The following is a 26,443-nucleotide window of genomic DNA, read 5'->3' on the forward strand; positions in this document are numbered from 1 at the left end:
TATGCACGGTGAGTTGCGTGTCTCTGGTGCAGACATACACTGTTCGCCTGGTGCCCTCTTCTGAGTGGACACCACAGCTGACTCGGCCTGAGGCAGACTGTGCCCTCTGAGAAGCCCCCTGGTGCTCTCGGGCTTCCACAGGGGCCTCACAGCCCCCCAGGGAGCTGTGCCCTGTGAGTTCACAGGGGTCTGCCCGACTGGGCCGTGAGTACCTGAGGGCAGGTCCCTGCCTTACCTTGTCCTCTGCAGCACTAGACCTGCTCACAGGAGCAGGTCCCAGCAAACGCTTCCTGAAGGACTGAGCATTTGCTGGGGAAATGTACTAAAAATTCCCAAAACTGGCTTTAGACAACTTTTTGGAACACAGCTCTCTAAAAATCAGAAGTACACTAAATATCTTGGAATTTAACATGACATGTTAAATACAAAAAAAACCAACGACAGATTAATTAATAATTACCAAGTGCCTAGGATGTGCTTGAAACTACTGCTGAGGGACGCACCTCTACAAAACTGGGGCTGCTAGCTTCCCCCATAGCAGCCCCCACCAGACACGCCCCAAGTGTCCCTGAGCAGGCGGACGGATCCCCGCGACGCATCTACACGGGGGAGTACTACTCGGTAATTAAAGGAACGAGTGGACGCAGGCAACGACTCCGGCGAATCTCAGAAACCTCAGGCTGAGTGAGAGAAGCCAGACACTACAGAGTGTACACACTGTGTGATTCTATTTAATCTAAATTCTGGGACAGGCGACGCTAAGCCACAGGGACAGGGAACAGATCAGCCTGTGGCTGACGGTGAGGCTGGGGCCGACTGCCAAGCAGCGGGAACAAAGAAGGGACTCCTCAGGGTGACAGCAAGTTTCTATTTCTTGATGTCAGTTACACAAGTGTGCAAATTTGTCAAAACACCAATACAATGAAAATGAGTGCACTATTATATGCTATACTTCAATAAAATTGACTTAAATAGTAAAAAAAAAATAACAAACAACACTAAGAAGAGAAAGAAAAAGGAAAAAAGAAAGAACCCAAAGCTGCTAAACTTGTTTACAGATACACATCTCCAGCCCTGACTGGTGCGGTTCAGTGGGCTGGGCATTGTGCAGCAAAGAAAAAGGGTTTGATTCCTGGTCAGGGCAGCTGCCTGGGTTGTGGGTTCAGTCCCTGGTCAGGGTGTGTACGAGAGGAAACTGATCAATCACATCGATGTTTCTCTCCCTCTCTTTCTCCCTCCCTTCCCCTCTCTTTAAAATAAATAAATACAATCTTCAACAACAACAAAAAGATATACATCTCCACAAACTGCTGAATGGATAGAAAGTTGAAATCTATTAATCAAGGGGACCTTGCAACTAATCTAGCTGATATGAAGTTGAATTTAGCTTTACTTGAAATCAGTCTTAACCCAAAAAATTAATGTTAAAATTTGCCTGGTCCATTAGAATTTTGAGTGTTATGTAACTTCACCTGTCCTACCTTTTGGCCTAGGTGTGAAAAGAGCCTCTGCTGGTGGTAGATTAGGGGTGAGAGTCACATGCTTTGAATGTGTGTGTGCACATGTGTCTATGTGAGCATGCACGCCAGTGTGCTGTGGGCATCTGCGTGGTCTGTCCAGAGGTGTCCAGCCATGTACTATGAAAAAAGAGACATTTACTGAAGAAAATACAAGATACAAGAAACATTGTATTCAGGACCATGACGCCTCAGTTGCCTTCAAAGTAGGCATCTTGGGATCTCAGAGTTCTCCCAGTCACCATCAGCTGCCCCATTGTATTTTCCTGAATCTCTTCCCTCTCAAAGGTGATTTTAGTTTTGGGAAAAGCCAGAAGTCACAGGGCACCAAATCTGGGCTGTAGGGGGGCTGAGTCACCTGGGTGATTTGATGTTTTCCCCCAAAACTCTGCACAAGATGTGATGCATGAACACACGCACTGTTGAGACGAAGCTGCCAATCACCAGCTGTCGGCAGCTGCAGCTTCTGAATCACTGGAATAGTTTCCATGGAGCAACGTTCAAGCTTAACACAAAGTTTTAATGTAGATTCATTGCTCTACTTGCTCAGTTCTTTTGAATGTAATGGCCACACAGTGCACATGCTCACTCAACAGCATCTATGTCCCCCACTGACTAGTACAGTGAAGTCAGCATTGTTCACACATGTGCATTCCAGTCCACACTCCTTGGCTGCCAGGTGACACTGATGTTGTGTGAACCGTTCTCATTATATTGACAATGGCTGGACTTTTTCTGGACAGACCTCATATATATGTATCAGCATGTTGGGGGGTGTACAGAAATCAACATAACAGACCTGTCCCCATGGTGCTCAATATAGCTTAAACATTTATTAATTCAATTATAGACATTTAAGGTCTATAACCCTTCCAATGGAACTTTTATTAGCCTGGAACAAAACAGAGATATAATCAGGCCAATGTTTAAAAATATAACCTCTATCTTTGCAAAAGGACCTGAAAGCTCTATAGCTTCGGGAGCTGGGAAAGAGAATTTGTTCTGCGGAAGATCCCAGCTTGGCATTCTTGGCTCCATGTTCTGGGAACAAAAGGGAGGGGGCAGGAAGGAAAGGGGGCCCCTTCCACCCAATCAGGAGCTTCCCGTCATAGTCCCCGTGGAAACTGGTCTCCATCCCAGCCAAAGGGACCCACTGGGAAATGGCATCTGAGGTTAGAACAGTGGGCGCCTGGCTCAGGTGAATACAGGGCAGGGGCCGGAGGAAGCAAGATTGGCGGAGTATTTTTAATAGAACAACAGAAAACAAAAAGCTTCAATTTATTCCCAGAGCCAAGTTTCTAATTGGCTCTGGAGCCATGGAGTAATTAGAAACAAGGTGTGTGTCAATAAAAGGATACAAGATAACAAAGACAGCCAGAACGGAGGCCAGGTTCCCCCCATTCCCCCAACCCCATTCTTGGGGTGGCGAGGCCACTCGCACAGCTGGACTCGGCCCAGACTCTGCTCAGACCGCTCCTGTCTGGTGGTGCCGGGCCTGCCCTCCTGGAGCTGCTAACCTCGGACGGCAGGGCGTTCGTGCCCCTGCCCGGCACTGGCTGCGTGCCACCGGCCTCTCTCCCTGGGCCCCCAGGTGTCAGGTGTCTCTCTGTGTCCCTGCAGCACCTGGTCAGTGTCCAGCACAGCCTGCCCGGCTCAGACGGGCACTGGGGGGACAGTGCTGACAGCGCTGCCCGATGGCCTGTCTCAGCCCCGGCTGCTTCCTCTCCCATCCGGCCCTTTGGAGGACTCGGGCTCTCCCAGACTGCGAGCGCCCCGATCAAACCCTTGCCACTCGTGGCCCGGCCTCTCCGCCTTTCTCAGCCTCCCACGGAACCACAGCACACGGCGCCTTTGCTGCCCCGCGGAGCCTCCTGCCCACTCCTGCCCCTGCACCTGTGCCTTTCCTTCCACCTGGGATGCCTTCCCGCCGCTCTGTCTCCAATGATAGACAGTCTTTATTTTTTTACTGTAGTTTCCCATTTCCACTTGTCCCCTTATACCTTCCCACATATGTAATATTCTTACGGCATCAATAATTTTTCTGCCATAACACTTATACCCTATAATGGTATATTTATTTGGTGATTACAAGACAGAGATTTTATGAGGGCAGACACTCTGCCTCCTGTTTTGTTCAGTGCTGTACACCCAGCATCTGCTACTGAACATAATAGGTTTTCGGTAACATTTCTTTATTCCTTGAAAAATTAGAAATAGAACTACCATATGATCCAGCAATCCCGTATCTGGTATTTACCCAAAAGAGTTTAAACCAGGATCTTGAGGAGCTGCCTGAGCTCTCGCGCTCACTGCAGTGCTATTCACAGCAGCCGAGATGTGGAAACAGCCCACTGGCAGAGGAACGAAGAGGGAAAAGAGGGGTCACACAACGGACTGTTCAGCCCTGAAAAACAACACCCCGTGATGCGCCACCACCTGGATGAGGCTGGAAGACGGGATGTCACGTGAAATAAGCCAGGCACGGACACTGCACGCTTCCGCTCGCTTGAGGCACCTGAAACCGGCAGACTCTGCGGGACATCATGCCCCACAGTCCGGGGTCCCAGTGAAGCGGGCGCCTGCTGTGTGACGGTGTGTCCACAGTTGACAACGCTCTGCGGCACCCTAAACAGTTTAGGAGGGTAGATTCACGTGGTAAGTGAATAAAATAAAATAAAATAAAAAATAAAATAGAATTTGATTTAATGAAGTGAATTGACTTGAACCAGAAGTGTAGTTGATTTTTTTTTAAGTAAGTTAGAGGGGTTTAGTTACTTAAATGGTACTGTAAGTTTCTTTTTTTTTAAAAAAGGCTGTTACTAAATATAGGAAGTACAAATTGGCTCAAAGTAAACATCAAGGTTCTGGGATCTCTCAGGTATTAAACGCATGTTTCCAAAAACGGCCACTTCAGTTAAGAAGAACAGCTGCTTCGGTGAGACACGTGCAGGGAGCCTGGCATTGTCTGCAGGCCGGGTTTACTCTGCAACTGGAAAAGGCTGTTTCTGAGAATGTTATGGGGGTGGGGTCGAATAAGAGCTAAAAATACACGCTTGCAGCAAACATTCCCTGGGCTCTGTCAGCACTCCTATCAGCAGAACCTCCTGTAATCCTCACAATGACCCCATGAGGCAGGTACTATTATTATCTCTGTTTTGCAGGCAAGGAGACAGAGACTCAGAGAGGCTAAATAACTTACCCAAGGTCACACAGCTGTTTCCCAGGGGATCCAGCATTCAAACCCAGGGACTCTCCTCCCAGAGCCTGTGGTGTGTTCACCACACTGTACCCTATGTGCACCAGAATGGTGGGACTAGAGATCACTGTTATTTTTGTCTTTTTTTAAAAAGTAGCTTTCTCAGTGTTCTAAATGAACATGTACTATTTTTATAGTAAGGAAAAATAAGCATATTGTACAAATGGTTGGTCCATGCGTGACCGGGCTAGCAGGACTGAGGTGGTGTTCACAGTGGTAGCGCTTTCCAGCCTAGGATCACCCAGGGTGAGGGGGAGGTAGTGTCTTTGCCAGCACACAACCGGGGGGGGGGGGGCAGAGGCAGCCCCAGCAACCGTGCTTGTCGGAGCAAGGGTGGGGGGTAAGCTGTGTGAGAACAGTCAGACACCCAACTCCGGTGGACCCTCGCTACCGCCTGGCTTCTCCAGCTGCCCTCTTCCTCCCAGCTGACCAGACAAGGCTGGGCAGACTGGGGAGGGGCTGATACTACACTGCCCCACCTGGATGGGCGAGGCCACCCAGAGAGGACAAACTCTGTGGCCTCCACCTTTGCACAGGTGGCCTGACCCCATTCCTTTTAGCAGAGGTTCAGTGTCTGCCCCCCCATGGCTGGTAACCGCCAGTTTGTGGAGAGTATAACTGGGCACAAATGACCCTTGCTGTTAGAGTTCCTGGCCCGAGGGGGGTCTGACTGCTGAGCACACCCTGATGTAAATAAAAGCTGGGACCAGACCTGTCTTGGGAGGGGCTTGGAGTTCATTCTGTATCTCTTCTCCTCACTCCTCCTCCCTGTGGAATTTAGTCCAAGAATTAGTTTTTCTGTGCCTGTTTTCTCCTAAAACAAACCAGCTGGCCTCACAGCCTGGCTCTCCTTCCTCCGGAGGGTGTTGGGAGACAAGGACGAGGCAGGTGGGATGAGGCGGGAGCAGAAAGGCGCTGCCGCCTCTGCGCACGTGATTCAGTACAAGGGGAAACTGGGCTTCATGTCTCGTCTTCCACCTCAGACCAAACATTAGGTGAAGAAACGGATCCACGTACAGAGGACTGAGCCCTGGAAAGAGACGGCAACGTCACAAGGCAGTGTAGGCTCTTTGCTGGAGACAGAAGCTGGTGAAAATCTGCTGAGAGGAACCTCCAAGTCCTGGCTCAGCTGCCTCACTGCCGAGCCTTAGTTTCCACGTCCGCCCAGCGGGCCAGACGATCACTAAGATGCTTTCCAGACCTTAAACGAAAGCTATATATGGTGGTTCTGAACATTAAGACTTTGTGTCTAATAGATACCAACCAATCACAGTACCAGCGTAGGAACATAAAACTGTTCAAGTGGCTACAGAAATACTCAACGACTAAATCTAAATGATAAAATTATCAAGTAGCAAGTTTCTTTTTATTATGTTCATTCCACCGGACTCATGTGCTATGACATCTGGGCTGGTCCTTCATGTTCCCATGGGGACAGTTCGTTGCCCTGAAGTTTAATTTACTTGTCATTTAATTCTAAACATCTCTGTGCTGAAAGAAATGACCAAATGAAAAGTCAGAATTTGAGACTTTCAAGGGTGCTTAAGAGCTCATACAGCCAACCTTCTATTACTATAATTAACAGAATCCAGGAATCGAGTGTCATGCACATGGAAATTTCCCATTTCTCATTTTCAAGTGGACTTTGTGTACCTCGGGCAAGAAAGTTTCAGACAATATGTCTATAAATCAGTCAGTTTGTACTTGCAGTAGATTTTCTTGAGGCAAAATGCCAAAGGCGCACATACTCCACCCGACTGTGAGGGGGCCAAACATTCACACTCGGGGCCTCAGTGCGTCTGGTCATTTTGTGGTTCTGAAGGGCAAAGGGACAATGTTTCACCAAGCCACAATTTTCTAAGGAGACATGTTAAACCAAGAGGATGACAGCTTTGGGGTCAGCAGAGGCATGGAAGCACCCCTGACCTTGAACTCCCCGCCCCGCCCTGTTCCTCCTTTCTCAACCGTCCCCAGAGCTGCAGCAGTGTTGTGTGGACGTCTGGACAGCTGCCAGCCATGAAGCCCAGCTCCGGCAACTAAATGACCAGCAAACTTGCTCCTGAAGCCAAACTATTACTCAGAGACAGTTATTTCTGGGTTCATGTCATGGATGGAAAGACAGATCAAGCCAGTGGGGACCACGGAGTCCACACTGGGTTCCTTATTAAAAAGAAACGACTCATTTATTTTACTAATGAAAGTCCATGCATTTACCAACAGTATTTCAACATGGCCAAATACCTCCGGAAAGAAAATACTTTGAAAAGATTTGTCAGTATTCAAAGATGCTCAACCACACAAATAATGAAAAATAAAAATTAGAATGATGATGAGATGCCATTTACCCACCAGATAAAGCAAACACAATGCAAAGACAACGGGGAAAAAATTGGCAGTGCCCCGAGTGGGGACAGCCGTGCGGAAACAGGCGCGTGGGCCCTGCCGGCGGCCACGGAAACGGACGCGTCTTTTGGAGAGGGCGTCTTTGCCGTCGGCTGCAAGGTAAAAGACCACAGTTCTTTCGATCCGGCAATTCCACTATGAGGAGTGTATCTTCTAGTGACATTTGCACATTACTCTGCAAAGCTGTCTACATGCACCGTGGCACTGTTCATAACAGCAAAAGATTAGAAACAGCCAGAGTGCTGCCCATCTAAAGGGTACCAGCTATAAATGTTGGCGCATCTACATGACGGAATGAGAAAGGGGCAGCTCTTACTGCCCTTTGCAACAACATGGATGGAACTGGGAAGCATTATGTTGAGTGAAATAGGCCAGGTGTTGAAAGACAAATACCATATGATCTCACCTTTAACAGGAACCTAAACAACAAAACAAACAAGCAAGCAGAATAAAAACAAAGACACTGAAATAGAGAACAAGGGGACAGTGACCAGAGGGGAGAGGGAAGGGAATTTAAGGGGAAAAAAAGGGGAGGGATTTGGAGGAACAAATAGGAAGGACACAGGGACGAGAACTAAGGGGGGTGGAAATGGGAGGGAGGTGGGGAGCACGGGTGGGCTGGGATGGGAGAAATAGACAAAAAACTGTACTTGAAAAATAACTAAATAAAATTAAAAAATTAAATTTAATCCCCTGAACACAGAGCTAACATCTCAATATGCCTTTTTACTGAATGCTATAGAACTTTGTAACTTGCTACTTTCACTAAAAAATGTCTTTTTCTTCGGTGTACATTCTTATAAAATACAGCTGTACTCCCGGAGAGGCAGCCCCGTGACTAAAATCTCAGACAGTGGAGTTTATAGCTAATGTCTAAGTTCTGCTCCTTGTGTTGATTAGCTTCATTCAGTGGCTACATTATTTAACCTCTCTAGGCCTCATTTTCTATAAAATGGGAGTAATAAACATTATTAAACTCTCCAAAAAAAAAGGGGGTAGCTCTGATGTCCTGACGTGGACGTGCTCCCAGGTTCACTGCTCCGTGGAGACACCTCGGTGTGGAGCTGTGTGCAGAGAGAGGGTTGCCCGACTCAGGGAGGGAGCCCGAGGGGCTGCTGACCGACAGGTTTGCGCTGGGAGAGGAACTGAGGGACGTGGGTGGCACAGATGCTCTTCACTATCTAACATTCTGTCGCTTGGATTTTTTGTCCCAGGCACATATACACATCCCCACGAAGCAGTGGTACTCCTGAGCAACCCCTGAGGAAGGGGAAATGCTTCGTCAGTGGTCTGACTTGTGCTTTGCATCATGACTTAGATTCAAACAGAAGGTGGGTTTGAGAAAAACACTAAAAGAATCCAGGCAAACTGGTTTCTCAAGGAAACGGTGTCCTGGCGTGTGTGAGAAGTATCCCCCCAAATGAGACAGCGGATGTTGACAAAAAGGACTGGAGAAGTGACAGGAGCCGCCTGGCCCCAGGGGTCACTCTTCAGCAGGCCCCCAGTGCCAGCCCTCGCCTGCGCTCCTGGACTTCTGTCCACAGCTCTGCTGTCGTGTCCGAGTGTTCCCTTCGTCCCCCTTTTTTGGGGTCCCCAGAAGAGCCAAATCCTCATCTGCCTGGCCCTCGGCACTCAGCCCCCACCTGCCTCCCTGGGGAAACTCTGAAAACTTGGCCGATCCCGGTCAGTCGATGCCAGGACCACCCCCAGTCCACCCCACGAACGAAGACCACCATCACCACCAGGGATTCACAGGACTCAATGGTTTGTACACATCGTTTCTCTTCTGACAACCCTGGGAAGGAGAATTTCCTCACGTTACAGAAATGTAAACCGGGGGTCCCACAGTGAAGTGGGGGTTAGTGGGGGCGTCTGAAGTAGGAATGCCCCGCCCCGGCCGGACGGCTCGCTGGTTGGAGTGCTGACCATCACACCGAAGGCTGCGGGCTTCGACCCTGGTCAGGGCACGGTCCTGGCTGCGGGTCGCATCCCCGCAGGGGCGCACACGGGCAGCAACCGATCGACATTTCTCTGTCACACTATGTCCCCCCCCCCACTCTTCTCTCTCTAAAATCAATAAACATATCTCTGGGTAAGGGGAAGAAAACAATAAAGTAGGCACATCCCTGATGTGGGACTCAGCTATTTTGCCTTCAAGTCTATTTTGATTTGCATTTGGGCCCACGCACTGGCCCCCAGTGTGCACCCCAGGAAGGCAGAGGCAGCGCCTGTTTGGTTGCTGTTAAAACTAAAGTGCCTGGTACCTGACACACATGTGTGCTTAAGAAATGGGCAGGAGGCACCTGGCAGAGTGTGGTGCACAGCAGACATTCGGTGTAAGCAACCTCTTCCCCTCCCGTCCCACGGAGCTTTGGATGAGAACGCAGGGCAGCGTGTACTGTCTTTCCCAGAGATTGTCATAAAAAACTGCTAAAGACCCCCCCCCCCAAGTTTTGGGATTTGAGGGGAAAAGCATCAATTACATGGAAACTTGCCCCACACGGTACCCTTCCCCAGTGCAGCCTTCTGTGTGAGTGTGTGTACACGTGTGGGGGACAGAGGGCTGGCGGGGGCTGGAGCCCTGGTTCGTGTCCTTGTCTCTTGTGGTTAACGGCACATGCTCTGGAGCCAGAATGTCTGGTTGGAATCCCACTCAGCTGCTTACCAGTTGCTTTGGTTACCAGTCACCTTAAAACTTAACGGCTTAAACAACTTACTACTTTCTCTGGTCTGAGGGCTGACTGGGCTGGTTGGGTGGTTCTTGACTCGGGTCTGTCATGAGGTGACAGGCAGACGGTGGTGGGGGCTGGAGCCATCTCAGGCTCCGCCGAGCTGGGCGTCCACAGTGAGGTCTTCCCTCACGGCTCAGCTCGGTTAGCGGGACCGGGTGGAGGCCGCCGGAGCCCCGTGCCTCTCCATGAGACGCGTGGGCTGCCCTCGCAGTATGGTGGTCTCATGGTGGTTGGACTTTTTAGACGGCAGTTGGCTTCCCCAGAACAAACATGCCAAGAGATCCAGAGGAACCTTCTGGGCTTCTCAAGATTTAAATTTAGGGAGTTGTAAAGACTCACTTTTGCTGAATTCCACTGATCGAAAAATGAGTCAGGAGGCCAACCCAGATTCAAGAGCAGGAGGTTACGCCAGGGCACGACTTCTGGGAGAAGTGGCTCACGGTGGTGGGAGCAGCAGGCAGCTTTTGAGACTAGCTGCCACACTGGCTATAGGACTGGGGGCACATTACGTAACCTCCCCGTGCCTCAGTCTTCCCTCCTATAAAATGGGATAATAGTTCCTACCTCATAAAACTTTGGTGAAGAGCAAATGAGCTAATAACATATGGACAGTGCTCAACAATGCACTAAGTATTAGCTATTATTACTCAAAAGAGTAAGGGGTGATCCTTTTCTCTGATTAATCTCTGTATCCCAATGTCTGTGAAGTGTGTGTTTTTTTTTTAAGATTTTATTTATTTATTTTTAGAGAAGGGGGAAGGGAGGAGGAGAGGAAGAAAAACATCACTGTGTGGTTACCTCTCGCACATCCACTACTGGGGATCTGTTCTGCACCCCAGGCATGTGCCCTGACTGGGAATCGAACCAGAGACCCTTTGGTTCACAGGCTGGCACTCAATCCACTGAGCCACACCAGCCAGGGTTACCTGTGAAATGTTTTATGATCATGGGCTGCTCTATATGGAGAGTAGGAGAAGTGCCCTTCTCTCAGCTTCTGCCAAATTTTGTTTTTCATTTAAGAGTCTAGGTAGGTTTAGAGTTTGGGCTGAAGAGGTCATTCATTTCTCATGATTGAGTACACATTGAAAAATATCAGCAGTAATGAGAAAGAGCTGCTGGGGCTTGCCAGATGCCATTCTGAGTCACGGCAATGACATGCTCACATTAGGGGCCGAAGAGGCAACACTTAGTGTGGAATTTTCCGGGCACCGGCGGAAAAGGAGCCTGAATGTGTTTGTCCGCAAACTTCCCCCAAACGAAAAGAAACCAGGATTTCCTGCTGGCAGCCAAGGAAGCGGGCGATGTCCAGGACCACAGCCCAACTCCAGACTGGCCTTAGCAGTGGCCAGAAAACAGGATCTGACCACAAATCATCAGCGGCTGCCCCAGCCTCTGCGGATGGACACTTTTCTATTGCTGCCAAATTCAAACAAAGCTCAGAGACAAGTTGTTTGGCTCAAGCTCTAAATATACAAATGGCTTCATAATCCACTGAGCCTGTGGATGTACGTTCTATCCTGCAGACTCCTCTACCGCATCATCTGCTCCCCCACACCCCTCAGTACCCTCTGCAGCCTTTAGGACAAAGGCCAGTCTCTTGACACGTGTGCTCATTGGCCACACACCCAAGCGCCAGCTTCGAGCGCGACTCGCCCCCTCCTCCTCCTCCTCTGAAGGGGCCTGAGCTCACTCAGTTTCCCTGGTTCTTGCACATGTCCTTCTGCCCTTGGGAGAGGATAACAGTCACCCTTCCCTGACTGCCCCAGGCAGGTGCTATGGAGAGACACGTCGTCATCTTGCCCTGCCTGAATGCCCTCATTCACCCGGAGGCTCTGAGCAGAAGACCCACTTCATCGGGTCAGATGCATAGATCAATGAAATAGAGCTGAGAGCCTGGAACTAGACCTTCGTGTGTATAGCCAATTGATTTTTAGCAAAGGGGCCTCGACGATTCCATGATGAAAGTTGAGGTGACCCTTGAACGATGTGGGCTTGAACTTTGCGGGTCCAGGTGCATGCGGATTGCTTTCAACCAATGCACACAGCACCGTGACTGCGTTTTTCTCCTCTACGATTTTCTTCACATTTTCTTTTCTCTAGTTGCTGTATTGCAAAAATACAGTATTACAAGACATAATAATGAAACAAAATATGTGCTAATTGACCATTAGGTTATTGGTAAGGCTTCTGGTCAATAGTAGGCTACTAGTAGTTAAGTGTTTACAAAGTCAAAGGTCCACACAGAGTCTCGACCCCCGTGTTGTTCGGGGGCTGTCGGACTGTCTTGTCAACAAGCAGTATGGGACAGTGGGATACACAAAAGGGTTGAGTTTGACCCTAACCTCACATCACACAGAAAAATTATGTAAGTGCTAAGACTATCAACCTCTTAGGAAAAATATAGGAGTAAATTTTCATGAGCTTGGGTTAGGCCAAAAGCACAAGTGACAAAAATTAAAATGGATAAATCAGACATTGTTTAAATGAAAACTTTTAGTGCTTCAAACAATACTATAAAGACAGTGAAAGGCAACCTAGAAAATAAGACAAAATGTTTGCAAATCATATATTTGACTAGTAAATAGTATAAAGAATATTAAAATTCAACAATAAGACAAATAGTCCTATTAAAAAATGGGCAAAAAATGTGCCAACACATTTATCCAAAAAAGATACACGTGGCCAACAAAGTCCTTGAAAAGATGTTGATCCTCTGGCACCAGAGAAATGCCGACCCAACCGTAACAAAAACGCCACGTCACCTGCCGACATGGCTCTCGTCAAGGCACAGTGCTGGGGAGGATGGGGGGGACTGCAGCCCAAACACACTTCTGGCGGAAATGTAGAAAAATGGCGTCACTTTGGAAAACAGCCTGGCGGTTCCTCAAAGTATTAAATATTGAGTTACCATATGATCCAGCAATTCCGCTCCTAGGTATGTATCCAAGAGCATTAAAACCATAGGTTTTTAGAAAACCCAGGACTTCCGCCAAGATGGAGGCATAGGTGGAAGCACTGCACCTTCTCCCACAACTAAGTTTAAAAACAACAAAGTTTTAGCAACAAAAATGCAGCCAAACCACAGAAAATTGAACTAAACGGAAGTCTGACAACAACAAACCCTTCAGCCAAACCGGTAAGAGGGGCAGAGCCAGCAGCAGAGCGGGGTTGGGCAGGAAAGATCCACTGGACTGACCCCGGTGCACAACCCAGGTGCGCCAGCAGCCATGGGCAGATCCCAGGTGTGGAGTGGTGGGAGGACCCACTGAGGGCACAAGGCGGTGGACCCACTGAGGGCTGATTGTGGTCACACATTCACGCGCAGATAAACTGGTGAAGGAGTGAGCAGTGAGACGAACCGCACAGGCCCCAGTGGCAGGAAGTGGCAGAGGGGACCACCATTGTCCCTGTCTGACCCCGCCCCCACATACAGCATCACAAACCAGCGACCTGGGTATCCCCACCCTGGTAAACAACTAAGGCTCTGCTCCTCATACATAACAGGCACAAATAGATCAAAACATGGCTCAAGAACTCAGAGCCCCAGAGCAGATAAATCTAAGTGATGAAGAAATAGCCAAACTTTCAGATGCACAGTTCAAAACACTGGTGATCAGGATCCTCACAGAACTGGGTGATTTTAGTCACAAATTAGAGGAACATATGAAGGCTAAACTAATTGAAATGAATGGAAATGCACAGGAAACCAATAGTAATGGAAAGGAAACTGGGACTCAAATCAAAGGAGTGGACCATAAGGAGGAAAAAAATGACCAAACAGAAAAGGATGAAGAAACAAGAATTCAAAAAAATGAGGAGAGGCTTAGGAACCTCCAGGACATCTTTAAACGCTCCAACATCCGAATTATAGGGGTACCAGAAGGGGAAGAGGAACAGCCATGAGTGGAAAGCTTATGTGAATGAATAATACAGGAGAATTTCCTAAATCTGCCAAAGGAAATAGACTTCCAGGAAATCCAGGAAGCTCAGAGAGTCCTAAAGAAGTTGGACCCAAGAAGGAACACACCAAGGCACATCATCATTACATTAGCCAAGATTTAAATGGAGAGAATTCTAGAAGCCGCAAGAGATAAGGGGACAGTAACCTACAAAGGAGTTCCCATCAGACTGTCAGCGCATTTCTCAAAAGAGACCTTCCAGGCAAGAAGGGGCTGGAAAGAGGTATTCCAAGTCATGAAATCCAAAGACCTACATCCAAGATTGCTCTATCCAGCAAAGCTTTCATTTAGAATGGAAGGGCAGATAAAGTGCTTCTCAGTAAGATCAAATTCAAGGAGTTCATCATTGCCAAGCCCTTATTATATGAAATGTTAAAGGGACTTACCTAACAAAAAGAAGATAAAAAAGATGAACAGTGAAAGGATAGCAAACTCACAGTTATTAAGAACCACACCTAAAACAAAAGCAAACTAAGAGGACAGCTAGATCAGGAGCAGAACCATAAAAATGAAGATCTCAAGGAGGGTTAGCAACAGGGGAGTGGGAGGAGGAGAAGGGGGGAGAAGGTACAGAAAATAAGTAGCATAGATGGTAGGTAGAAAATAGATAGGGGGGGAGGGCAAGAATAGTATGGGAAATATAGAATCTAAAGAACTTGAGACATGTGGTCATAAACTAAAGGGGGGGATGGTGGGGGAGGGGTGTGCAGGGTGGAGGGAAATGAAGGGGGGAAATAGAACAAATGTAATGGCATAATTAATAAAATATATTTTAAAAATAAAATTAATGCAGAAAAAAACATAGGTTTTTACAAAAACTTGTACATGAATGATTACAGCAGCATTATTCATAATAGCCCAAGGGGTGGAGACAAACCGAATGTCCATCAACTAATGAAAAAGTAAAATGTGGAAGAGCCACACATGGCTGTTCAACCACAGAACGGAAGGAAACGCTGACACACGCTAGTACGCGGGAGAAGCCAGACACAAAGGCCACATGTTGAACGGTTCCACTTACATGAAGTGTCCAGAATAGTCAGTCCACAGAGACAGAAAGTACCATAGTGGTTGCCAGGGTCTTGGGGGAGACGCGGAATGGGCAGTGATTGCTAATGAATACAAATTTTCTTTCTGGAGTGATGAAAATGTCCTAAAATTGTGGCAATGGCTGCATAACTCTGTAAATACCCGCCCCCCCAAACAAATTCACTGAATTGTTTAAAAAAAAAAAAAAAAGAAAGAAAGAAAGAGAAAATGCAAATTAAAACGATAGGGAAAGAATTGCCCTTTCTCTTAGTAGCTTTGCTGACTCTGCCCACCTCCTACCCACCCAGCCCTGGCCGGAGGCTGGTGAGGCCCCTTTGTTCACTGCGCTTCTTGATCACAACTTCTATTGATCCACAGCGTCAGAGGGCCTGCTTGCAGGGGCAACCACACCAACAGCATGTGACCGCCCTGGCCAGGGCCTGGGTCTCACTCGTTTTGAATCCTGGCTCTCAGGAGAGTGCTTGGCTCCTGGCAGATAATCAATATATATGTGTGTTGAATGAATAGTCTCGAGCATCCCCCTAATATTCCCCCTCAATTTCTATATTACCACTTCTAAAATAAAGAAGGGCCAAAAGATCACACACACGTGCTCACAAGCACCACACTGCTATTTTAAAATTATTTTTCAGAATAAAATTTAAAATTATTTTCCTGTGAGACATAGGATTTCAAAATTAAAAAGCAAATCATCGATAAGATGACCAAGATAATGTGGAAAAAGGGTAGAAACACATCCAAAAATAGCACTTTCAGTCCCTGAACAACAAACTTCACATTTCAAATAACCTCACAAAAATTTCCCCCACTCTATGAGACAGAGACTTTATGAGACCAGCAATGAATGTAAACCAGTACAAAGTTTAATTAAATTCAGCCTTTGAAAACACTCTGGGCTTCTACAATAACACCACCAAACAAGGAAGTAATGAAGATAATCACAGTTCATATTTACTGAGCACTTACTATATGCGAGGCTGGGCATTATTTTCTGTGTCCTATGCTTAACTCAGCTACAGCAACATCATGTGGTAGGTACTATTACACTCATTTTATAGAGAAGATTAACGGCTTTTTCAAGGCCACATGGTTGGTTAAGTGGCTGGAACCCAGGAAGTTCAAACTCTCTTGTCTGCACGCACCCCTGCCACACAGCACAGACTCCAGGGACTGCAGTCGCCTGACTGGAAAGCAGTTTGTTTGATCCTGGGTTCACAGGCTGATCATTGTTGATTAGAGAAAAGCTCTGGGGTGCTGCTGAGAATCTGGGACTGTCCTGAGCTGTATCTGTACCCGCACGATGACCGGAACCAGGGAGAAGACGGCGCTGCCTCACCACCCCCCTTTACCTAATTGTTATCCCTTCCCTTATTTATTATTTATAGCACCACCCAAGGAAGGCCTGACCCCCCTTGTCCCGTGGGTACTCAGGGGGCATCTCAGGCCTCTCTCAGGAACTCTTCCTGAAGTCCAGCACTTACTCCTGTTTTTGGAAGGTCAAAAGTTCATGCAGATTTTTGTTTTTACTAGCCATGTATTTTCTGCCCTTTTATTTTTCACTCTCTTCTCAGTTCTATTCATTGCCTTACAATGAAAAAGGCCTACAGGGAGAAGGGCCTAAACAGTGAAGACACCCTCTACCTTTTACCAACAAGCTGTTGGTCCTGGGAGAATAGGCACATCTGTCAGAAAATTCAGATTGAGAGTTTTTTTCTTCTAGAGTTAAGTTTTTAAAAGGGAAAAACTGTGCTATTTTTGTTACCCAAGTCTGTCTGTTGAAGACGGCCCAGAACCTCGCGCTCTCAGGAAATCAGAGGAATAATTACTTGCTGTTCAAACAGCAGCTTCCAGATGCTAACATGCTAAGCACAGGACAGGTCCGCCGGGCGCCGCAGCCGAGTTTTCCACAGTGATCTATCCCTGTCGGGCAGGGCCAGGACGGTGGAGCCGGAGCCCAGCGGTTAGTCCCTGGCAGTTGGGAACACGGCCGGGTTCATGCCGGGTCCAGAAATAAATCCTCGATGTTTACATTCAGCACGGAACAGACAGCACGTTCGGATACACACATCCCAGAAGCCAGGGTACAAGCGAAAGAGAACAGAAACGAGGAGGTATGAATGCGTGTGCTCTCTTCTTATCACGTAAGAGTTGAACCGGGATGCTGTCAGCAAGGGCGAAGAATGTGTCTCAAGAGAGAACTAATCAGATTTCATCCACCCACTTTTGAAAAAATTATATAAAGAATCTTAAGAATCCAGATATTCTTTTATTGACTACAAGAAAAAAAATCAAGAAAAGTTTGTAGGACATATAGGCAGCTATTACTTGATCAGAATGAAATTATTATTATATCAGAGCATTTTTATCTTTGCTTGATGGGAATTCTTTGCGTGAGCCAAGAAAGCTACAGTTTAGTACCTAAGGTCAATCTTTTGCTCCTAAAGATTTTATGCCAACTGTAATTGAATGAAGGAATATCTAAAGGGTGATGGGTTTTCATACGGAGTAGAATACTAAAAATTGTTCCAAAACCAATCACCCTGGTGGGCTTTATCTATAGATCTCCCGAACAGGAGACTTACTCCCCACCAAGGGCTGGCTCTGCGTTCGGACTTTTCTGGAGCACAGAGCGGGGAGGCCGGGGGTGCGGCGACCTGACGTTTAGGGTTGGCGCTCAGGTTCTGCTGATGAGAAGGCAGTGCTAGGACACATTCTAACTGGTCAAGGTCACACTGGCGAGACCTAGTACCACAAAATATTAATTGTGGTGTGGAAACGTCAAGTGTTTCTTCTCGTCACCTATAACTTTGCCCGGAGAAGGGCAATGCCTATGAAATACCATGCCCTCCTTGAAATCACACCGCCCCCTCTACTCAGCACAGAATAGAAAGGAACCAGCCTTAAGATGCCATGAGAGAGAAGCCTGAACAAGGAAGACTGAGCCACAGCTGAGGCGAGGCACGCGCCTGAGCCCAGGCTCTGTCTCCACTTTGCTTTCCCTACGAAGGCATCAGCACTCCTTCTGGAGATGCACCCTCACCAGGCCACCTGGGCAATGCCCTGGCGGTTCCCCAGGGCTTCTGGTGATGATGCAATGCCAGCTCCCACCCAGTTCGGGTCCCTCCTTCCCTCCTTGATCCCCAAGCAAAACAGCACAATGCTCCTCCACTCCACCTGCCACCTGTCTTGTCCCACGCCAATGGGGAGAACTGTGGGTGCGGAGCGGACAGCAGGTCCTCCTGGGGACTGCTCAGTAGTCACCATGGCCTCGCCACCTCCTCCTGCAGCTGCACCATGCATCCGGCGTGCCCTGAGCCGCAGCTGCACAGTGCGGGAGACTGCAGGGTGCACTGGGCCCGCTCTTGCAGCTTAGCCTTCAGCAACTGCCTGAAGCACTCGTCCTCTGAGCCTGTTCTCCGAAAGTGGCACCTTGTCAACAGATGTCCCCTCCCCAGATGCCAAGCTCTGCCACCCATCTGCTCAGCAGCTGGGGAAGGAATTCTCACGATCCTTGGAAGGCTCTGCTTTCCAGGGGGAGTGAGGGCGAGGGGGGTCGCCTTGGCCAGGGCTCAGCTCCTGTCTGCGCAGGATTACGTGTAACTTAGACGCAAATCCTAAATGATGAGCAGTGTAGACTCACAGTAAAGGCTTAATACACGGTGGCCGTTCTCACACCAGTCACCACGGGACTGTGGTGGGCACACACTCCGAGGAGAGGCCTTGAATGTGTACGAGGTCCACTTGGTGAGACTGCCCATTGAGGGTTCACTTCTCAGCTGCGTGAAGGGACAGAGGAAGGCACAGCAGCTGCATCTTTCCTCGTTCACAGACTGAACACCGGTAAGGGAGGCACAGCTTTGCTGATTAAGTCAATGCAGACGTTTCAAAAGTTCTGCCCCTCCTACCTCATCCCGTGCTGACGTGAACCCCTGACAGAGGCGGCGCAGTGATTTAGGAAGCCGAGCGATGCAAGGAGAATGAGCATGTGTGAAAATGTGCTCTGTTTGAAATCATTCAAAGCAAATAGTTTGCTTTAAAACAGTGCATGTTCTTTGGGGTGACTGTGTTGGAACCGCCAGCGGAGGCCTCCAACCAGCAACTGGGCCCAAACACGGGACAGCACTTCGGCGTGGGAACCCCGGAGCCATGCGCGGCGCCGGCCCTGTTTGCAGCACCCAGTCCTTCCTCACCGGCTGCTACGCCTGTCGGGGCGGCGGGACCAGCGACCAGCTGGAACCACACGGGCTATTTCTGTGCATTGGATGTGAGTAAGTACAGGTCACAGTAAGCCAGACCAGGACATGAGTCAGATTATTATAAAGTGTTGAGAAGACCTGATCTCCAAGACATCCTGAAAGCATCATCCATGCTACACCCTGGAAAGGAGCTCTGGTGCGAAAGACACTTACAATTACTAAGCAAAGGAGAACTCCTGAAGAATATGAGTGATTAGAGTTGGCCAAAGGCCAACCAATGAAAAGAAATGGATGAGAGAGAAGCTGCAGTCTAGAGGTCTTAAAACTTAGAGGTAAAAGAAAGATTTATTACCAGCGCCACGCATTTCTCCAGCATTCTTTGGTCAGACGTATAGAAGTGGTTGAACATGGGCTTGCTTATTTTCCTTTTAAAACAAAACATTTTATCTGTAGAGCAACTTTCATGGGGACAAGTTAATGGTCCTAGGCTGGCTCTTTAAAAAAAAATCTATTGGAGCCCTGGCTGGTGTAGCTCAGTGGACTGAGTATGGGCTGCGAACCAAACGGTTGCCAGTTAGTCAGGGCATGTGCCTGGGCTGCAGGTCAGGTCCCTGGTGAGGGGCGTGTGAGAGGCAACCGCACGCTGATGTTTCTCTCCCTCTCTTTCTTCTTCCCTTTCCCTCTCTAACAAAAATAAAAAATAAAAATCTATTGGCACTGAAGTGTAAAGCTATGAAAAAAGATGTCTATCTATAGCACTATTTATAGAAAAGATACTGACCATCAAAATATCCACAAATTAGTTAAATAAACTTTGTTATGTTCCTTTGGTGGCGCTAAGCAGCTATTAAGTGGAATGAAGTAATTTAAATATACTGGCATGAAATGATGTCTGTGATAGACTGCTAGGCAAAAACTGAGTTGTGGGGTGGGGAGAAAATGCAGGGAACCATAATTGAACAACAATAAAGTAATAAAGTAATTAAAAAACCCTCAGTTGTACAAAACGTGCACAGTGCTCATGGGTCTGTTAAAGATGATACAAGTCCAAGAGGTCTCTAGGGGGCCAGAGAAAACCGTTACTAATTGTTATTTGTGACAGAGGGGGATTTTTGTATAGCCTACTCATCGTTTGAATCCTTTACCGTAAACATTACTTTTATAACAGAAAATAAAGTCAACAAAGACATTTATGAGAATAGTACTGACTTGACTTTCACTGTAAGTACAATGTTCTCGGCGGCCTCCGGGCAGCCTAACAGCCCTGGAGTCCCCGACCAGGCGGGTGAAGGCGCAACCAGGCAGCGCCAAGCTCTCGAGTCTGCGGGGGCTGCAGTGCAGTGAGTGGCTCTGAAACGCCCTGAGAAGGGAGGGCGTGCAGACCGCGGAGGCCCTTTATTTGCCCTGTCACAGGCCCTTGCTTTCCAGCTCCTGTGGCCTCCGCAACCACACTGCTGCTCCAGGAGCACTGAGGGAGTTCATTGCGTGACCATAACTCACGGCCCTGACCCCCGACAGCTCTCGATTATGCGTAACCACGATTACGGGTAACCACGATTACGGCTCCGCCCCGGCACGCCAGCACTCTCAACACAGTGCTGTTCTCGCAGTTCAGGGGGGATGAAGAGCCGTCAGTGAAAAGTGACGGCAGCAATTCATCTGCTCCACCCTGTCACTCTCAGCAAAGCCTGGGGGAGCCCTCTTTTGTTTCAAGGGCCCGGATGAAGGGAACTTGACCTGTCCCTGTGACCACAGGAATCCATCACGGTGCCCTCCTGGCCAGGAATTTCCTTTCTCCAAGTAAACTGTGTCCGCTGGTTTGCCCCAGATGTCCCCTCTCTCCAAGAGGGTGGGAGAGAGACCAGGCCCATCCGTTTTACCACAGTGCCAGGGTCTGGAAACAGTTACTGACTCAGCCAGTTACTGTTTCCTGAAGGCCAAAGACACTCAGAGTTGCTGTTCTTCACAAGCATTTTATACCCTTCAGCGCCCTCTGAATACCTTCCAGTCAGTCTCTCCTCCCTGCCCCGGTTGCCCCTAGGCAATTCCTGGTCATCCTGAGGGTTCTGGCTCAAATGCACGTCCTCTGGGGAGCCTTTCCCAACACCCACAGCCAGCCAGCCAGGTCCCCTTGTTCTTAGAGTGCTCATGCCAGCTCTCATTGCCCATTTATTTCCGTGAAAACTTGACTAATGTCTGTCTTCCCTCACAGAACAGAAGCTCCTCAAGGGCAGAAGCTGCACCTGTTTTTGCTGCACCCTCGGCGCCCATGTGGTTCAGTGTCCGGTGCCAAGGCCATGGCTGCAAATGCTTACTTCACAGAAGGATGCTGAGGAGGCAACTGGGTGGATCATGTACCACTGGGGAAGGGAGGGAGGAAGAGCAGCTGGGAAGCCCCTCTCCCTTGTTGTCATTAGTTTGCCGCATTTATTTTTTTGGTATATGTGTCTAAGTGAATGGTTAGCTGGACTTGGTTATTTCTTAGGGCTCCTTCAGCTCTGGACCCTGGTGCTGCCCAGGGGTGCCAGGGGTGTCCTGAAGCATGGAGAAAATATGATAGGAACAGAAATCTGCAGCCAGCAGCAGAGACCGCCTCACCAGCACGAGGTGAGGGGTGAGGGGTGAGGCGGGGCGGGCACTGACCTCGGCTGATGCGCTGCTTCTCCCCGGACAGGATGCCGGGGCTGTCGATGATGCTGATGCTCTTCAGGACCTGATTGGGCAGCTGGGAGCACATGAATCTGGAAGAAACGGATCACAGGGGGTCAGAAGCTGCACTGCAGAGTGTTCTAAAGATGAGCTCCTTTCCTTTCCGGGTTGCCTACGTGGTCTGCTGTATAGCGGGGACTTGCAGGGGATCAATGGGACCTCCATCGGGGGTGTTGCCGTCCACGGGGCAGGTTATGAGGGGGGCCCTGGCACCCGTGGCTAACTGCCACCAGCTCCATATTGTTTATTGTAGTTTTTGCTAATATCTACTGAACACCTAGGTATTTTACAGCATCATCTCATTTGCTCCTCACGTTAACCTCAGAGGAAGAAACCGTTAACCTCAGAGAGGTTAAGTAACCTGCTCAGGGTCACTCAGAGTTGGACCTCAAACCCAGGTCAGCCTGACCCCAGAGCCTGTCAGCCTCACCTGCGCCTCTTTTATGCTGCTCCTGGGCCAAGTGACCTGTACTTCTCCTCCCAGGACACCCATGCCTCCTTCAGGGTCAATGGCCCATTGGACTGGAGCATCTCGAGCTCCCTGCCAGACCCTGCCCCATCCCTAACGTGACCTTGGAGGTTGGGGGTCTGTTTTCACTGTTGGATGCCCTGAGAACTCAGCACCCAGCCTGGCACTTGCTGTGGCTTCAGCTCAGGGTGCAGCAGGTACCTGTGGGCAACCCCCAAACCCTCCAGGTGCTTCTGAGTCCTAGGGGTGCTCTACGAGTGCACGAAGGGGCAGGTTGGGGAAGGCCCTGGCCAAGCGTCTCCCAGCCTCGTTCCTTGTCCATCGCTCTCCCTCCTTCTGCTTTCCCTCCCTCCCTGCCCTTGGTTCTGGTCGGCTGCCCTGGCCTGGGCCTCGCAGAGGTAGAGGGGAGAGGCGAGAGAGCTGTGGCCTGCGGCTCGGCAGTCTGGGGTCAGGTTCAGCTCAGCCTTTGCCAACAAATTGCTGTGGGACCCTGGACAAGGACTTCCTCCCTCCGGGCCTCAGTTTCCTCACGTGTAAATGCAGACACCTGGGCCAGGAGCTGGTGAGTCTTTTTAGCCCCCTACTGTCTAACCCTCGAGGAACAGGGGGAAAGGCTTTGTTCCCTGGCAGCAGAGCCGAGGTGACCTTTTTTAGGCCCTGTGTATGTTTTAAGGTGGAAACTGCATAGGAAAAGGAAGCCCCTCCTTTTCCTATATTGTCAGCGCTAACTTCTGTATCTGTGTGGGCAGAAAGCTTGAAAACCCTGGTGGAAGCTCAATTCTTCCATTCAGTGGAACTGATGGGATAACTCAGAAAGTAAATATGCTGGGAATGCGGGACCCAGCAGAGGGCCGAGTGGGCAGGGCGGGGGCCTGGGGCAGCTCTGAGCTTTTGCTGTGACTACTGACCTTTCGAGACAACCTGTTTTGAAGGTGCTCGGGACAAGTTTCTCAGACCCTAGATTTTCAAGTCAGCTCGGGATGGCAGAAGAAAGACACTATGATCATTTTGTAGCTAGAAAAGTTGAAGCACAAAGCAGTCATGACATCTCGGGGTCACGCGACACGCGTGGCCTGAGGACACAGCCTAGCAGTTCTGATGTCAGTTGAGTAGACTCAACCAATAAAGTTAAAAATCTCCTAACATGAAAAATAAAGGGTCAAGTTAGTTTAGGAGAAGCCCCTCCGGTCCCCTCCGCATTTACACACGTCACACCGCTCACCACTCAGAGAGATCTGTGAGAGCAAAGTGCTCTCACGGGGACCACCGAGCGCTCTCTGAGAGTTCGAAAAATAAAGCCACACTATGTTCGAGTCTCTAGAATTGGGGCAGGAACGGAGTTCTGAGCACATCTGTGGTGGACGGCCATTCTAGTCAATAATGATTCAGTCTCTTACACAGTCTGTCCCTTCCATCAGACGGCTGGAGGCATTCGGCAATCTGAAAAAAACTGCACGAATGTGGAAAAGCCTTCCTGGGAGAGCCCGACCTTTTTGCAAAACTGCTTAATACCAATATTTTCTAAACACAACCTCCCTGGATTCTACTGAAAAGTTAACAAAGGGATTAAAAAATCTGTAAACTGTCCACTCCCTCTTGTGCAAAGTGACAACGTTTCACCACTTCCATTGCTCCTGACACATCGGCAGGGCAAAGCGTCGTCCGAGACGCAGCCACATGCGGTGAAGTTCCCACACAATAAACTGGGGCACAGCCGGCTTCAGGCCTGGAAGATGGGCGGAGGAGGGGACTGCAGAAAAAAGGAGGATAAACGCTCTCTGGAGCGCTCTCTGGAACAGAGAGAGAAGATGCTAACATTTTTAATTCAAGGAGGGATGGGAAGTGAAGGGAGGTGGGAGGGGAGGGAAGCAAAGGGCGCTCTGCGGGACACCGAGAGAGGGCGTGGCTGGGACTGTGTGCGGGAAGAAAGCGGATGGGGGAGGGGTTGGGGGGGGCACAGCGTGCAAGTCGTGGGTCAGACCCCTTGGGGTCGGAGCCACATATACGTTTTCTTAAATAACTGTAATCAGAAAAGAACCTGAACGCAATGCTGTTGAAGCAAACCTTTCAGGCTCTAAGAAAGGAAGATAAAAAGCAAGGCTATTGGTTGGGTAGGTCCCTCAGCCGCGGTCAGGCTTTTGTGCGCTGCTGAAACGCTTCTTAGCCGATCCGCTGTCCCAGGATTTCCCCCTCCTCCCCGCTGTGACTAACGCAAAGCGTGTCCATGCCCTGCCTCCGGCATTTCACATGAAATATGCAGACATGCGCTAGTTAAGCCCCGGAGCCTCACACAAACTTTTATAAAGGGTCTTCCTCGCCCAGGGCTGACCTGATACATTTTATTTTCTCATGAAAGGAGGACAGGAGAGGGCCAAGACCTACTCTGGACACCCCCCCCCCCATTACCTGTCGCCCCACAACAAAGGCAGGCTCAGGGGTGACAGGGAGCCAGTAGGCAAAGGAATGGTCTGGGTTGTAAGGCCCGAGGCCAGTGGCCGGGTGCCCAGTGGAACAGAACGACAGGGGGTGAGAGGGTCAGGGTTCCTAAAACTGCTTCCAAACAATGACACCCCAATTCGCAGGTCAACACTTTAAAAGAACTAGGCATCACCTTAACGCTGCTGTTGATTCCCAAACAATGTAGCGATGTTTAGTAGCTAACTCACTCAGTCCCCACCATGGCCTCAGAAGTAAGGGCTCCGTATTATTTTGCAGAGACTGGGCCACAGAGGAGTCAGAGGCCACTGCTTGCGCATCCCAAGGCTGGTAAGAGACGAGCTGCTGGGACGCTAACCTAACAGTTCTGACTCCAAAGCCCAGGTTCTCACCTACTAGGCTGCTCCTACCATTCCATGCGTTTGAACTACCGCTGTGTACCTTTGTCACACAAAGGGCAACATCCTAAAATGAAAGAGTGATGTGCCGTCCTCCCGAACTCCCCACCAAGAGGCCTGCGGTTGACTCCTTCTCAGCCCCATGTGCAGGGTGGGGGGCGTGGGGGGTGTCGCGGTAAACAGGAGGCAGAAGACCCAGGCTCTGGTCGTCTTCCTTGCTCACCCACCCTGTGACCTCCTGTGGGTCTCTGGGCAATTCTGAGGACTCCCGGGTTGTCATCAGGTTCAAGTACCTAAGCCTCAAAGGAGAGAGCATGGAGCTGCTTAAAAGCATCTCCTTTACCTGCTCGCTTTACTGATAAGTTAGACCACAGAGATGACATGATTTCCAATTTATATAGCAAATACTATACAACATACAAAAAGACTTTGACAACTAACCTACAGTAATTTTATATGACCTTACCACCTATGGCAGATCTAACCTTGCTCTGCCCAGGAGGAATTTATTTTAAATCCACACTAGAGCCCTGGCTGGTGTGGCTCAGTGGATTGAGCATTGGCCTGCGAACCAGAAGGCCACCAGTTCAATTCTCAGTTGGGGCACAAGCCTGGGTTGTGGGCCAGGTCCCCAGTGCAGGGTGAGTAGGAAGCAACCACACATTGATGTTTCTCTCCCTCTCTTTCTCTCTCCCTTCCCCTCTGTCTAAAAATAAATAAATAAATAAACAAACAAACAAACAAACAAATAAATAAAATCTTAAAAGAGAATAAATCCATACTACAAAAAGCCCAAGGTTACTGCTAGGCCTTAATGGAATTATCACTTTCACAAGTAAAAGATGGGTGAGTACTGGCGATCTCAAGTGGTCCAAGCTCAATATGTACATCTGTAAAGGAGGCCTCGTTGTCCTGGGGGAAGGGGGAGGCTGGGTACAGTGGGCCTGTTTGGGCTGGTGCCGGAAGGTCTGCCTGAGCCCTGGCACGAAAGCTGGCTTTCTGCAAGGTCAGGACCAGCCCTGGGCAGGCAGCTGCCCATAAAGAACAACGATGTCATGACCTGGGGGCCACCACAACCCCGAGATAACAGACTGGTGGGAAGAGCTTCAGGGAGTTTATTATGGATAAGCATAGCACACACTCAAAAAACAATTAATGACTCAGATTAAAAATTTTGATGGTGAATCAAGAATTATTCTTGGCAAGAGCCCATTTCCCTTGATCTCTGCAGCTGAAGTAGCTGATGGAGCCAGCGTGTGTCTGGGCTGACGCTGGGTCCTTGTATTAAGTTGGTTTTTAAAAAATTCCCAGTGTTCCA

At 49.1% G+C, this 26,443-nt stretch overlaps 1 protein-coding gene across 1 annotated transcript in view; it reads right to left on the minus strand.

The window, feature by feature from the left end:
* The window catches only part of EHD4 (EH domain containing 4), a 73,407-nt gene that overhangs the window by 23,421 nt on the left and 23,543 nt on the right, over positions 1–26,443 (minus strand). The window contains exon 3 of the mRNA XM_037161727.2: positions 21,757–21,854. Coding sequence (XP_037017622.2) covers positions 21,757–21,854 — 98 coding nt within the window. The remainder of the gene's footprint in view (positions 1–21,756; positions 21,855–26,443) is intronic.

Source organism: Artibeus jamaicensis, unplaced genomic scaffold (genome assembly GCF_021234435.1).
Source record: "Artibeus jamaicensis isolate MK-2021 breed Jamaican fruit bat unplaced genomic scaffold, CSHL_Jam_final contig_1132, whole genome shotgun sequence".
NCBI lineage: Eukaryota > Metazoa > Chordata > Mammalia > Chiroptera > Phyllostomidae > Artibeus > Artibeus jamaicensis.